The sequence below is a fragment of the Mus pahari genome, chromosome 9 (assembly GCF_900095145.1).
Source record: "Mus pahari chromosome 9, PAHARI_EIJ_v1.1, whole genome shotgun sequence".
Classification (NCBI taxonomy): domain Eukaryota; kingdom Metazoa; phylum Chordata; class Mammalia; order Rodentia; family Muridae; genus Mus; species Mus pahari.
Window position 1 is genome coordinate 42,192,317 of NC_034598.1, and position 12,567 is coordinate 42,204,883.

Sequence of the window (12,567 nt, forward strand, 5' to 3'; positions counted from 1 at the left end):
GAGCTGATGGACTGTAACCTGTGGCCTCTATGTCCCTGAGCTGATGGACTGTAACCTGTGGCCTCTATGTCCCTGAGCTGATGGACTGTAACCTGGAATTGTGAGACACACAAACCCTTGCTCCCTTACGTTGTTTCTCCCTTATGTTGCTTTTCTCCCTTATGTTGCTCTTACATTGCTTGGCAAGGTTGTTTTATCACAGACACAGGTCTTGGGGCCGGAGAGGTGGCTCAGTGGTTAAGAGCACTTGTTCTCAAACAGAACCCGGGTTCAGTTCCCAGCTACTGCACGGCAATTCATAACCATATGTAACTTGTCTTAGGGAAACGGAGACCTTCCTCTGACTTCCACGGGCACTGCACAGACAGGGTGCACTTACATACTTGCAGACAAAATACTAATATAAATAAAATGAAAATGGAAAAACCAAACTTTTGAAGGCATAGGTCCCCATACAAATGGTGGTTAAATACAGCAAGGTCCCCTTTACAGATGAAATGAGACCATCAAGGTGGCCCTGATCTGACTTTTCCTTAGATGAAGACCAGGAGACAGGTGTACTCAAAGGGAAGACCATGGGCGGGAGAACACCATGTGCTGGCCAAGGAGGACCAGGACACCCATGCCCTCTCTGTCACAACTGTGACACTGTTCTCCAAAACCACGGCAACAATACGCACTGAAGCCACTGGGTCTGTAGTACTGCCATCTGAGTCAAGTCCACCTTCTTAGACACCAGTCAGGGAGAGGCCTTGTATAAACTGCCAGCCTCTGTTGGTCACCACTGCAGGCAGAGGGCCTCTCAGCGGCTGAGTGTACACTTGTCTGGGGACATTGAAGAAGACAAGTGGAGATATATCTGCACCAGGAGCCAGAGGACATGGTCCCACTTTTCAAAGGAGAAAACCAAGGCTGACCACTGCATACTCTGTGGTAACATCAGTTGGACCTGTCCCACTGACCAGAAGTTGACTGACTGGGGCACAGACAACTGGGCTAGGAGAGCAGAAAGGACAGACAACACTGATGGGCCTGGACAATGCTAGCTGGGTCTCCTCTCTCTAAGGATGGTCTCAGCCCAGTGTAAGGCAGCTGGAACCAGCTAGGGACACTGCCCAGACAGAGCAGCAGCCCTGCCCTGGGGAATAAGAAGGACTAATGTGGAACTGAGAACTATGAGGCAGAAGGAGGGGCCCCTACCGGTTACTGGGCCTCGGGCACCTGGGTTGCAGTGTTAAGTGGGATAGAGGGTGGGACCTTTCCCTGCTGCTACTCTGTCCCAGAACAACACAGGAAGGCCCATGCCCTTGGCCTTAACTGCCTTTCCCAGACCTGACATGGTTTTAGCCACAGAGAAGAGAGAACCTGGTTTTAGTTCCCAAGAACATGTGTAGGAAACACGGTCTCCTGCTGTCTCGTACATGTAGATGTTCCTGGATTGTACGATGGAGAACCTGCATGTCTAAGGATAAACGTGGCAGAAGCAAGTTCTGTCAGAAGCTGGAGACCCTGGTAAGCTACTTCAGCCTCTGTTGAGGGGACAGGGACAAAGCTTTGGCAGCTGGTGACTCAGTTTCTCCCCATAGCTAGGGTCAAGGTGCTGGGGTATGGTGCCCATGCTTCTAGCCTAACTCTACCTGTTCATTTTCCCTCGAAGAAAGGCCAGGGCTGTGCAACTTGGGCTGGGCTGGAGTAAGAGGGCCCAGGCTCGGTAGCTACTCCTCCAGCTGGCCTGACAGATGGAGCATCCAATGTACTTCACTGCACTCCAGTGCACCAGACCTAGGCAGGTGTCACATGACTAGAAGCAATGTCAAACCACAAGTGAGGTGACAACAGGCCTAAATGTGGGATGTCAGGCTTGGGTGGGACTTGGGGTTTTCTGAGGTACATGGAAACTTGTAAGAAAAATGGGCCTGGCACAGCCAAGACAGCACCAACAGGGGTGGGAGCTCACACAGAAGACATCCCAGGGGACAGGAAGTAATTCTCTCTAGATGATTCTTTCAACTTTTGGTAATTGTGCAATTACTCCAAAGTAAAAATAACATGGAGGTCAGTGGAGACTGGCCCTAGCAATCACATGCCTAGCACCACACACAAGGAAGGATGTTGGAGCGGGCTACTGAGAACGCTAGCTAGAATGTGACCTTTTTAGCCCTCCGTCGCTCCGGAGAAACAGAACCGAACAGGCTGTTCTTGCAGATGCAGAGGGTTTGGAATGCTGAGGTCATGCAGAAGCTGAGGCCTGACACAGCCCAAGGATCCTGCTGCCCTTGGCACTGATGTTCACGCTCGCTTCCCTGGACTCTGCACAGGCTGACGGTTACTCCCTGTGGGCAGAAGACAGGCCCAGAAACAGGCAGCAACCAGAAGACATGGGTAGCCTCCATGATGAGGACAGGGATGTCTATGACGTCAGCAGGCCTGTGCTGGCTAGAATACATACATAAAATGAGCTGTGGCTGCTGCCCAAACAGCGGGGGCATCATGGGAGCCACTGTGACAGAACAGCAGCTCAGTCCCTGCTGTGCTGGGGACAACAGAGCTGGAGGTGGTGCTGCTTCCAGGCCTCTCCCTGGCTACCAGTTGTCACGGCATCAGCTGCAGCCCTTATCCTACAAAGGAAGGAGACAGAGCCCAGCAAGCATTTCTGAGACATGACAGTACCAACTGCTGTACTGGGGCAGGGCATCTCAGCCCCAGCTTCCTTACCAGAGAACTGGAACAGGTACCAGGATTACTGGGCCCAGGGCAGGCCAGACCAAATGCATAACTTTGACTCCCATCTACAGCTTACTCTTTTAAGGATGAGCAAAATGTTTAAAATAAAATTTGCAACAAAGTGAGACCTAAGCCAATCACCATGGACCAGGCTGAAAGCAAGACGACTGGACAGACAGGAGGGTGAGAACAGCAGTAACCTCAGCCCCGCATCAGGATTTCCCAGCGCCAGAGAGACGGAGATGTAACCAGCAGTCCTCCCGGGATGCTCAGTAGTCAGGGCGCCAAGGGAGAGGGGCAAACACTCTGTGTTGGTCAGCCTTCTAGTACTGTGACAAAAAGGCTCAGATAAGCAGCACTGGAAAAGCCTTGTGCACCAGGGTAAGGATGGGTTTCAGAAAAGGGAAGGGGGCTGGAGAGCTTGGGCAGGGTTAGTGCTGGCTGTTCAAGCCTGACAGTGTTTGAACCCTGCACCGGCAGACAGAAACAGTCAACTCTCTCACACTGCTGTGTGACCTCGAAACACAAGAGGCTTGCTCTTGTGCACATACACACACATACACTGCACACACAGACTAGTAATAAGACATGCAGTTAAACTATAAAAGGGAGGAAGGGCTAGGTATTTGTGAGGGATTGTCAGATGTGGATAAATGAGGTGGGAGGAATTACCCTAAATACAGGCAGAGCCTTCCACCCACGGCCTGGAGCCCTGGACAGCAGAAAAGGAGTGAGTGAGTTGGCTGCGGACAGGGGCAGTGGCTCAGGAAGGCATCTGGGTACCAATGGGCCAGGAAAATCCTACAACATCCCTGGGGTTGCCAAGGCCCTAAAAAAATGGCACCTCCCTGTGGAATTCGGGAAATACACAGGGCAAGGGTATCCAAAGAGAGGTAACTGGGTCAAAAGTCAAGGTCATAGGAAAGGAGCTGCTAACACAAGGTGACATCTGCATCCAGCACACACAAGCAAGACTTTCCTCTTCCTGTTACCCCCGCCACACATACACACAAACTTTATCTCAAAACCTACAACTGCCCTCTAGCCCAGCTGCGGATCGATGATGGGATCCCTCTCCCTTGAAGGGTTTTGAAGTAGCTGGGGACAACCTGTAATGACAGAAGAGCTCCTGAGTCTTCTGGTTCCAAACAGCCACTGGGAAGCAATGACACCTCCTTGAAGCTACCTGTCATCAGGTGAGATGGCCTGGGATAAAGCACAGAGACAATTCTCTGAGTACCCACAGGCTGAAGGACCAGGTGGGGCCTCAAGTCAAATGGACATGTGGCTCTGAACAGAGCAGGAAGCATGCAGTAGGCACCACATGAACACGGGTGGACAGTTAACGTGATGTCATAGATAGGACCCACACTGGATGGGGCTCAGCCGGTCACCAAGGCAGGGTCAGGTGTCCCTACTGATGCTTATCCCTTACTTTTCATAAAACTCCAAGTAGAGGCTGGGCCCTAATGGTCAAACCTCTGCCACAGGGCTGGTTCTATACTTACAGAGCTGAGGCCAGGCCTCTAGCAGGACAGGGAGAAGGAGCTGTATCCAAGTATCCTCAATACTGAGCATGCCAGGACCTATCTCCTGGGGCCTAGGGATACAGGTCCCACAAGAGTTCTGGGCCGGACCACCAGCACAGAGGGTAGAGGTGGGCACTCAACACGGTCCACCACAGAGCACTGGAGGCACACAGGCAGTGAGGTTGGCTGGTGAACCCACACACATATTCTACTACATGTTCTGCTACTGCGTGTTTAAGCTGTTTATATGGCCTTAAAACAAACAGGCAGCTTTAGCCTAATGAAAGTGTGGCCCATTGTGCTATCTGGAACATGTTCCTGTCCCAATCACAAATGCAGCCTTGCTTCCTTACCAACTTAGGCCAGCCGCTATGCTCAAGCTCTGGAAAGAGAACCTGATAGGTCCTGGCACCTTATATACTAAAGCTGCAGGAAGGACAGAACCAGGCCCCGGCTGGCTCCCTGCTAGCACGCACAATCACTTCTGCATCACACTCCACAACTAGGTAACCGAGGACCCAAGGAATGTCACTTGAAGGGACACACAGAAACAGTTACTGGACTGTGTCTGTCAACCATGATTTGGCATCTCGACAAGATTTGTCCACCAGTATGTCAGCCTAGCACCCCACAGCTCAGCAGCCAGCACATACACAACACTGCAGCCAAGGTCAACTCATGCTGTGACCTGCTCCTAGAGCTTGTTCCCGTGACTCCCTGCTCTGTGCACAGGCTAAGCCTGGGAGCGTAGTGGAGACAGTGATGCACATGTCCTACAAGCTGCCACAGCTCTGACTTCACAGCAGTCTTCTAAACGATTCCTAAAGAAACTCATCCTCTGAGGGTTCCACACACAGAAGGAAGTCGCTTGCAGCAGGTCCCCTGCCCAGGACCTAGGAAGGAAATAAGGCTCTGCTGCCCTCTGCTGGCCAGAGTCACCGAGGCCTGCCGCTCATAGGAGGGGGAGCCTGAAAATGCACATTTACACAGGGGAGGTCAGGGTCTGAAATGATATAACCAACCAACCAGGCAAGAGCTTATCATGATGCCTGAGGAGACCATGGAGGGCATTCTGGGTTTCCTGGGGCCACATCACGCAGCCTAGGCCTCTTAATGACCTCTTCCCTCACGAATCCCAGTGGTCTTTGCACCATGACCAAGAACGATTGGCGGGTGGTTCACATGCTCCTCACAGTCTACCCCACCCTGGCTCTCCTCCTCTGCAGGGCTTGCCTCATCCTGCCCAAATCTCAGAGCTAGAGTCCAGATGGTAATCTGGAAAACGGATTGGTTTGTTTTCTGCGGTCTCTGCAGGCACAGAGAACTGGAAATAAAATTTGAATGTGTGCTTGCAGACTTTCTCCTGTGAACAGCAGTCATGTTTTAGCTTCGTGCCCAAGGTCAGTAAAGGCGGCCCCAGAGAGCATACTGTGACCATCTGCCAGGCAGCGGCACGACCAGGCTCACTGCACCCGCTCAAGCGGACTGCACACCAGGTAACACACAACACGTGCAGGATGGGGGTTGGAGAAAGACTGCTTCATGTTGTCTCCCACAACTCCTTCCACACCTGCCAAAAGAGCAGGCAGGGGAACCACAAGCCACTTCACAAGAGGATCACACAGGCAAGACCCTCTATCCCACAGGACAAAGCTGAGTTTATTGGCCGGGGACAGGGGATCTCTAGATCAGCCTCACTCCTTTTCTCAGGGTGAGAGGCAAGGACACGTAAGTCAGAAGCCCCATAGCACAGCCGCAGAGCCCAGCAACCCCCAGGCAGAGATCTTTTCTGCCACAGGAAGACAAGCTCAGGGGAGCAGGAAGGGGGCTGGTTCCCAAGGCACCAACAGAAAGATGGCCAGTGCTTTGCCACCAGCAAAGTGCTCACAGGGACACTGGCCATGCCACCTCCTGGGGCCACAAGCCTGTACATGGTATGACAGCCTATGTGTACACATGGCGGTCATGGCGATGTCTAGTCTCCTTAGGACCATTCCACTTACAGCTACCTCAGTTCCTGGGCTAAGTGTTGAGTTGTTTCTGAGACAAGGGGCAAGAGGCACTGCAGTGACGCATACAGTAAAGCACCCACAGGCAGTGCCAGCAACTCTGAAACCAGCAGGTCACTGAGCAGACCATGGAGCTGTATATGGAGTCCTCAGTAAATGTTTATTGTCAACATGGGCACAGCCATATCAAGGACCCCGAGGCCTCAGACCCACAGAAACAGCAGTCTTCTTCTGGTCCAAGTACAGTGTTTACCATTGGTCAGTGAGTCCAACCACCAACTCACGACACCTTCAGCCTTACAGAGGACTGCAGCGTGAGACTGCTGCCCTACAGAGAGCCCTTGGTCTAGCTATCTGGTGCTTGACACAAGCTAGACTCATCAGAGGACGGAGCCTTCAGTGAGAATATGCTTCCATAAGATAAGGCTGTAGGCAATGCTGTGCAGGACTTTCTTAACTAGTGATCAATGGGGGAGGGCCCAGCCCACTGTGGGTGGTGCCATCCCTGGGCGGGTGGTCCTAGCATCTATAAGAAAACAGGCTGAGCAAACCATGGGGAGGGGCAAACCAGTAAGCAGCGCCCCTCTGTGGCTGCTACATCAGCTCCTGCTTCTGGGTTCTTGCCCTGTTTGAGTTCCTGCTTGGCTTCTCTCAATGAACTACAATATGTAAGCCAAATAAACCCTTTCCTCCCATGTTATCTCGGTCATGGTGTTTCGTCACATGAGTAGAAACCCTAAGAAACCCTGAGTTCTCAGTCTGCCTAGGTGTCCTCCATCATAAACAGCACAGCCCACCAGAGGCTTTCTTGTACTGTGAGTCTGTCCTTTCTTCATTCCTGCATTGCCCCAGTCAGGTGTGCAGCACCAAGTCATGCCTGATGCAGCAAGAGACTGAGTCAAGGACTCAGCTCCCTTTGTGACCACTCTGACACAAGTCAGGTGTCCCTCCACCTGGCTGGCTCAGAGATTAAGCTGGCCAGGAACAGAAGTGGCCAGTACCAAGAACACAAAAGGTACCAGGCACCAGAAGAATCATGCGGAGAGGGGTCTGAGATGCAGACCTGGGACCCTGGGAGACGCAGGCTTTGAATGTCTCAGCCAGGTTGGAGTATGATGAAGGCCTGGGGTTTTCCAACTGCAAGTCCCTCCCTACACATGGGGATCTCTCCAAAGGGTCTTGCAGGCACTGTTACATGCAACAAGTTGCTGATCTTTTGTGCTAGTGGGCAGAGGAAGAGCCAGGTCTATCTTACTTCATCAGGACATTCTGTGAGGTCTAACTCTCACCTATGTCTAGCCTACAGTTAACTGAGGACAGATATGTGGGACTCAAGGTTAGAGTAACACCTGGAGAGACAGCCAGTCAGAGGGGCCCCCAAGAAGGTGAGGGCTGATTAGGGGACAGGTGATACATACACCAGGGAAGAGTCCCTGGATGTCTCAAGATCACCCCAAGGGACCAAAGATGGCTGTAGACTGGACGAGTCCTACATTCAAGATCACCTTCTCCTGCGACACCCTGTGCCCAAACACATGAACTGAGGCATCACGGACACGAAGATCCAGGGATACGCTCTGGCCAGAGCTATACATGGTCCAAACTAAGGGGCCATTCCCACGTCCCCCAAACCCATCTCTGCTGCACACTAAAACTTCAGTCCCTATAACCCTCTCAAAGAGGCAGCCCATGGGAAATACATGTTAACTAAGGAGGTCAAAGGCCGCTCTATAAAGGTTGTGAGACATCAGATGTGATTTGTCCCTTATTTAAGGTTTTATGCACATATATGGGTATACAAATTTTTAAAACATCCTTTTCTGAAGGATTCAATCAGGTACAGTTTTCAAGCTCTCTCTAGATAACTATTATGTTAACCCTTTTAGGGAAGCATTGCTATCAAGATGGGGCAGGTCGAAGGGTGACAGGTGGCTCCAGGATCATCCAAATAACAGGGCTTGACAGAGATTCTAACAGGAAAAGGACATGACAGAGTTGAGGGAGGCACTGCCATGGTAAGGCCAAGTTCTTCAGGTCCAGTTGGCAGTAAGAGGGCCCATAGCTCGGCTGAAACCTACGAACACCTCGCTGTCCCAAAGAAGGATATGCTAACTCCTCTGCAGTTGTCTAGCCTGGTCATCTTGCAGAGCCCACTCACGAATAAGGAGCAAGCAACCAGCATTTGCTGAATGCCTTGACCTTTCTGGATAAGGTAAGCTCAGTCTCTGAGGTGGGTCTGTCACCATTTTATATACACCAGGACTGACAGTTAAGAATGCCAACGGTGGGCTGGAGAGATGGCTCAGCAGTTAAGAAGCACTGACTGCTCTTCTGGAGGTCCTGAGTTCAATTCCCAAGGACCACATGGTGGCTCACAACAATCTGTAGTGGGGTCTGATGCCCTCTTCTGGGAGGTCTGAAGACAGTGACAATGTACTCACACATATAAAATAAATCTTAAAAAGGAAGAAGAGGAGGAGGAGGAGGAGGAGGCGGCGGCGGCGGCGGTGGTGGTGGCAATGGTAGTGCTGGGTGTGGTAGCACACGCCTTTAATCCCAGCACTGCAGAGGCACAAGCAGGCGGATCTCTGTGAGTTCAAGCCCAGCCTGATCTACAGAGTGAATTCCAGAACAGCCAGGACTACATGAAGAGAACCAGTCTCAAAAAAAAGGAAGGAAGGAAGGAAGCAAGGAAGGAAGGAAGGAAGGAAGGAAGAAGCCATTGGTAGCCAGGTGTGATAGTGCAGGCCTTTACAACCAGCACTTGGGAGGCAGAGGCAGGATAGCCTGGTCTACAGAGCAAGTTCCAAGACAGGCAGGACTACAAAGAAAAACCCTGTCTTGGGGAAGAAAAAAAGAGTGAGTCTGGAGCTGGAGCAATGGCTCAGCCATTAAGAGCACTGACTGCTCTTCCAAAGGTCCTGAGTTCAAATCCCAGCAACCGCAGTGGTTCACAACCATCCGTAATGAGATCTGATGCCCTCTTCTAGAGTGTCTAAAGACAGCCACGGTGTACTTACATATAATAAATAAATAATTCTTTACTTTTTATTTTTTTTATTTCTGGTTTTTCGAGACAGGGTTTCTCTGTGTAGCCCTGGCTGTCCTGAACTCACTCTGTAGACCAGGCTGGCCTTGAACTCAGAAATCCGCCTGGCTCTGCCTCCCAAGTGCTTGGATTAAAGGTGTGCACCACCACCGCCTGGCTAAATAAATAATTCTTACAAAAAAAAAAAAAAAAAAAAATCTTTAAAAAAGAGTGAGTCTGGTCACAACGCCTTCATCAGCAATTAGGACTGTCTTGACTAGCTGGCAGCCACAAGGCCTGCCTGCTTTCTGCCGCCCTGACAACACAGGTTCAGGATCAATGGTGCAGGTTAGTTATCTAGTGTAAGCATGCTCAGAATTTATGAATGGAATGCCAGGCACACCTGCTTCAAAAGGACTCCGTCCGCGGTACCAAGGGCAGGCACTGGCATGTGCCACTCCTCAGCACTAATCTTTCTACTTTGGTATATTTTACTGTTTTTTTTCTTTTTTCTTTTTTTTTCCTGTAAAAGTAACATGTCCTTTTGTTTTGCTTTGAGACAGGGTCTTTCTACGCAGCCTTGTTTTTTCCTGGAATTAGGTGTGTAGTCCAGGCTGGCCTTGAATATATATAGAGACTGGCCTGCCTCAGCCTCTCAAGTGTAGGATTTAAGGTGTGCAACACATGTCTAGCCTAAACACGTGTCTAGCCTAGTGTTGTTTTTTAAAGCACAGGCTAGTCCACAGGCAACAGTCGGGCTGCCTTCTCAACTCTCTCCAAAGGTAGGAACTCACCTCTCTTTAGGGAGGCCACACTCCTCTGGTCCAGTTCCAGCCTCTGCACCAACGCACTAGGGTCTATCTGTGTCCTGGCAAAGATGTCATTGTGAACGAATGTCCAGTCCTGCAGTCCCAACACAAGAAGAGAGAGGACAACATCAAGCTGACCTTTAGTTTGAGAGTCACACAGCGAGAAGATACCAAGGCAAAAATCCTCTACTTCTCAGCCAGGGAGGCCCTGGGAGAGTAGCTACGTCCCTGTTCCCACATCAGGCCTGTTCCTTCCTGCCCCCATCAGACTTGGGACAATCAGAGTGGCTGGGTCTCCCAGAAGTGGAGCAGAGCCACACTAGCACCGGGCCTGAGCACAGCCTCCTTGGGAACATACACAGATCCAGGAGCAGCTGTGAGGTAAGGCATGACTGCTGCTTACAACTGTATGCAGGGGCCCTCCCACGAGTGAGCAGAGGGAATCCTCTAAGTACTGGTCCTTGGGCATCTCTGAGGAACAAAAAAAGGAATACCAACCACATAGCCTTCCAGTAAGGCAAAGACGCAGCTGGCCAAAGGGGCATAAAAACAATCTCTGTCAACACAAGGCTTAAGCTTGAGCCAAGGTACCAAATTAAAAGGAAAATGGGGAAAATAAGACATCAGTGGCTGCACAGCAACTCCCGTGGGTGTGGGAAGAGACAGAAGGAGCTCTCAGTTTGGGCACAACAACAAATAAAAGCTGGGCACGGTGGACTACAGCCTGGGCACTTGGAGAGTGACAAGCTGGCTGGGCTAGGGTGAAACCTTGTCTTAAAAGAATAACAAGCTGGGCGGTGGCGGCACACGCCTTTAACCCCAACGCTTGGGAGGTGGAGGCAGGTCGATCTCTTATGAGTTCAAGGCCAGCCTGGTCTACAGACTGAGTTCCAGAACAGTCAGAGTTACATAGAGAGACCCTGTCTCAAACACACACCAGAGATAGAGAGAGACAGAGACACAGAGACAGACAGAGGCAGACAGACAGACAGACACAGAGTAAGACTATGAATGAATCTAAATTAGGGGCTGGAGAAATGGATAAAAACACTTGCTGTTCTTGCACACGACCTATGTTTGGTTCCCAGCACATATAACCACACCCTCTCTGGCCTCTCATAATACCATGCGTGCATGTGGTATAAACATACATGCACTCAAAACACAAGCATAAAAGATTTTAAAATAAATCTCATCTGTCAAATGACACTGCTTTACAGGAGCATGATGCGTGGTGCACAGTAAACGCTTGAAAACCCCGCTTTAGCATAACTGACGGGAAGCTGATGGCTCCGTGGGCCAATATCCCTCCTCCTGCTCCTATACAAACTTGAAAACACTGCCTGGCAGCTGAAACAGGAGCACCAGGCAAAGAACGTAGCCTGTGTGTGGCTGTATCGTGCAACCCTGACAATAAATATCTTGCCGAGTGAAAGAACCCAACACAAGAAACCGGTCTCCCCCCATTCACAGACTGTCCAGAGCAGAAGCCAAAAGCAGATTGCTGGTTGCATGGGTGGATGGGGCCGTGGCTGGTGGACGACTGTTAACGAGAACAACGCATCTTTTCAGGTTGCTTAACCTCAGGCATGCCCTCTCCTTTACTTAAAGCCGGGTGCGGATTTTAAAGAGCCTTTGCTAGCGCCCTGAGACATTTCCAGAGCGTGGCGGGATGCTCTCCGCCAGCGATGGAGCTCGCTTCTGGAGCCTCACACCCCAACCGAGAAGGCATGGCGGCTAAAGGTGGGCCGGGTCAGGCCCCTAACTAGAGTGGCAGAAACACACACAGAAGAGGCGACACCCCAACCATGCGGGGCTCCTCTGGCTCAGCGGAGACCTGGCCCGACCCGCGCCCCACACCTCACCTTCGCCCCCGCTCCGCCCGCCGGGGCTTGTGGGAGCGCCGGCTCCACCGCGCGGGGCACAGGGCCGGGTGCAGCCTCCCCGTCGGGTCTCACGGCCGCCCGGTGCACACGAGCCCGTAGCGCCCTCACTTTCCCCATCGTCGTAGGGTTTCCGCCTGCTGGCAACGCCGCCTCACTAGAGGAAGCGCCTCCCGGAAGTGCTCCCAGCCAGCCGGAACTAGAGCCGCGGCGGTGTAGCTCCGCCTTCGGCGGGTCCCCGGAAGTGCCCCCCCGTAGCGCGTGCGCAGTTGCGGTGCTTACGTCGCGCGCTCCCCGCTAGCGTATCCCAGCACTAGTTCGAGGCCAGCCTGGTCTACAGAGTGAGTTCCAGGACAGCCAGGGCTACACAGAGAAACCCTGTCTCAAAACTAAAAAAAAAAAAAAAAAAAAAAAAAACCAACAACAACAACAACAAAAACAGGGCTTGGAGTTGGACTTTGCAATTCCACTTAAATGGGAACCAGGCAGACTGGGCGGCCTCCGTCATCCTGCACAGTCGGCTCCGTGCCCAACAGCCCCTGTGCACCCAGTGTGGTATTGCTTTAGGAAAGCAAGGACGAAGGG

At 51.7% G+C, this 12,567-nt stretch overlaps 1 protein-coding gene across 1 annotated transcript in view; it reads right to left on the reverse strand.

Moving 5' to 3' along the window:
* Fam207a (family with sequence similarity 207 member A) overlaps positions 1–12,153 on the reverse strand; it is a 30,009-nt gene extending 17,856 nt beyond the window's left edge. The window contains exons 1-2 of the mRNA XM_021205499.2: positions 11,965–12,153; positions 10,085–10,193 (exon numbers count right to left, since the gene is read on the reverse strand). Of these exons, the coding sequence (XP_021061158.1) occupies positions 10,085–10,193; positions 11,965–12,102 (247 nt within the window). The 5' untranslated portion in view covers positions 12,103–12,153. The remainder of the gene's footprint in view (positions 1–10,084; positions 10,194–11,964) is intronic.
* Between the last annotated feature and the right edge of the window lie 414 nt (positions 12,154–12,567).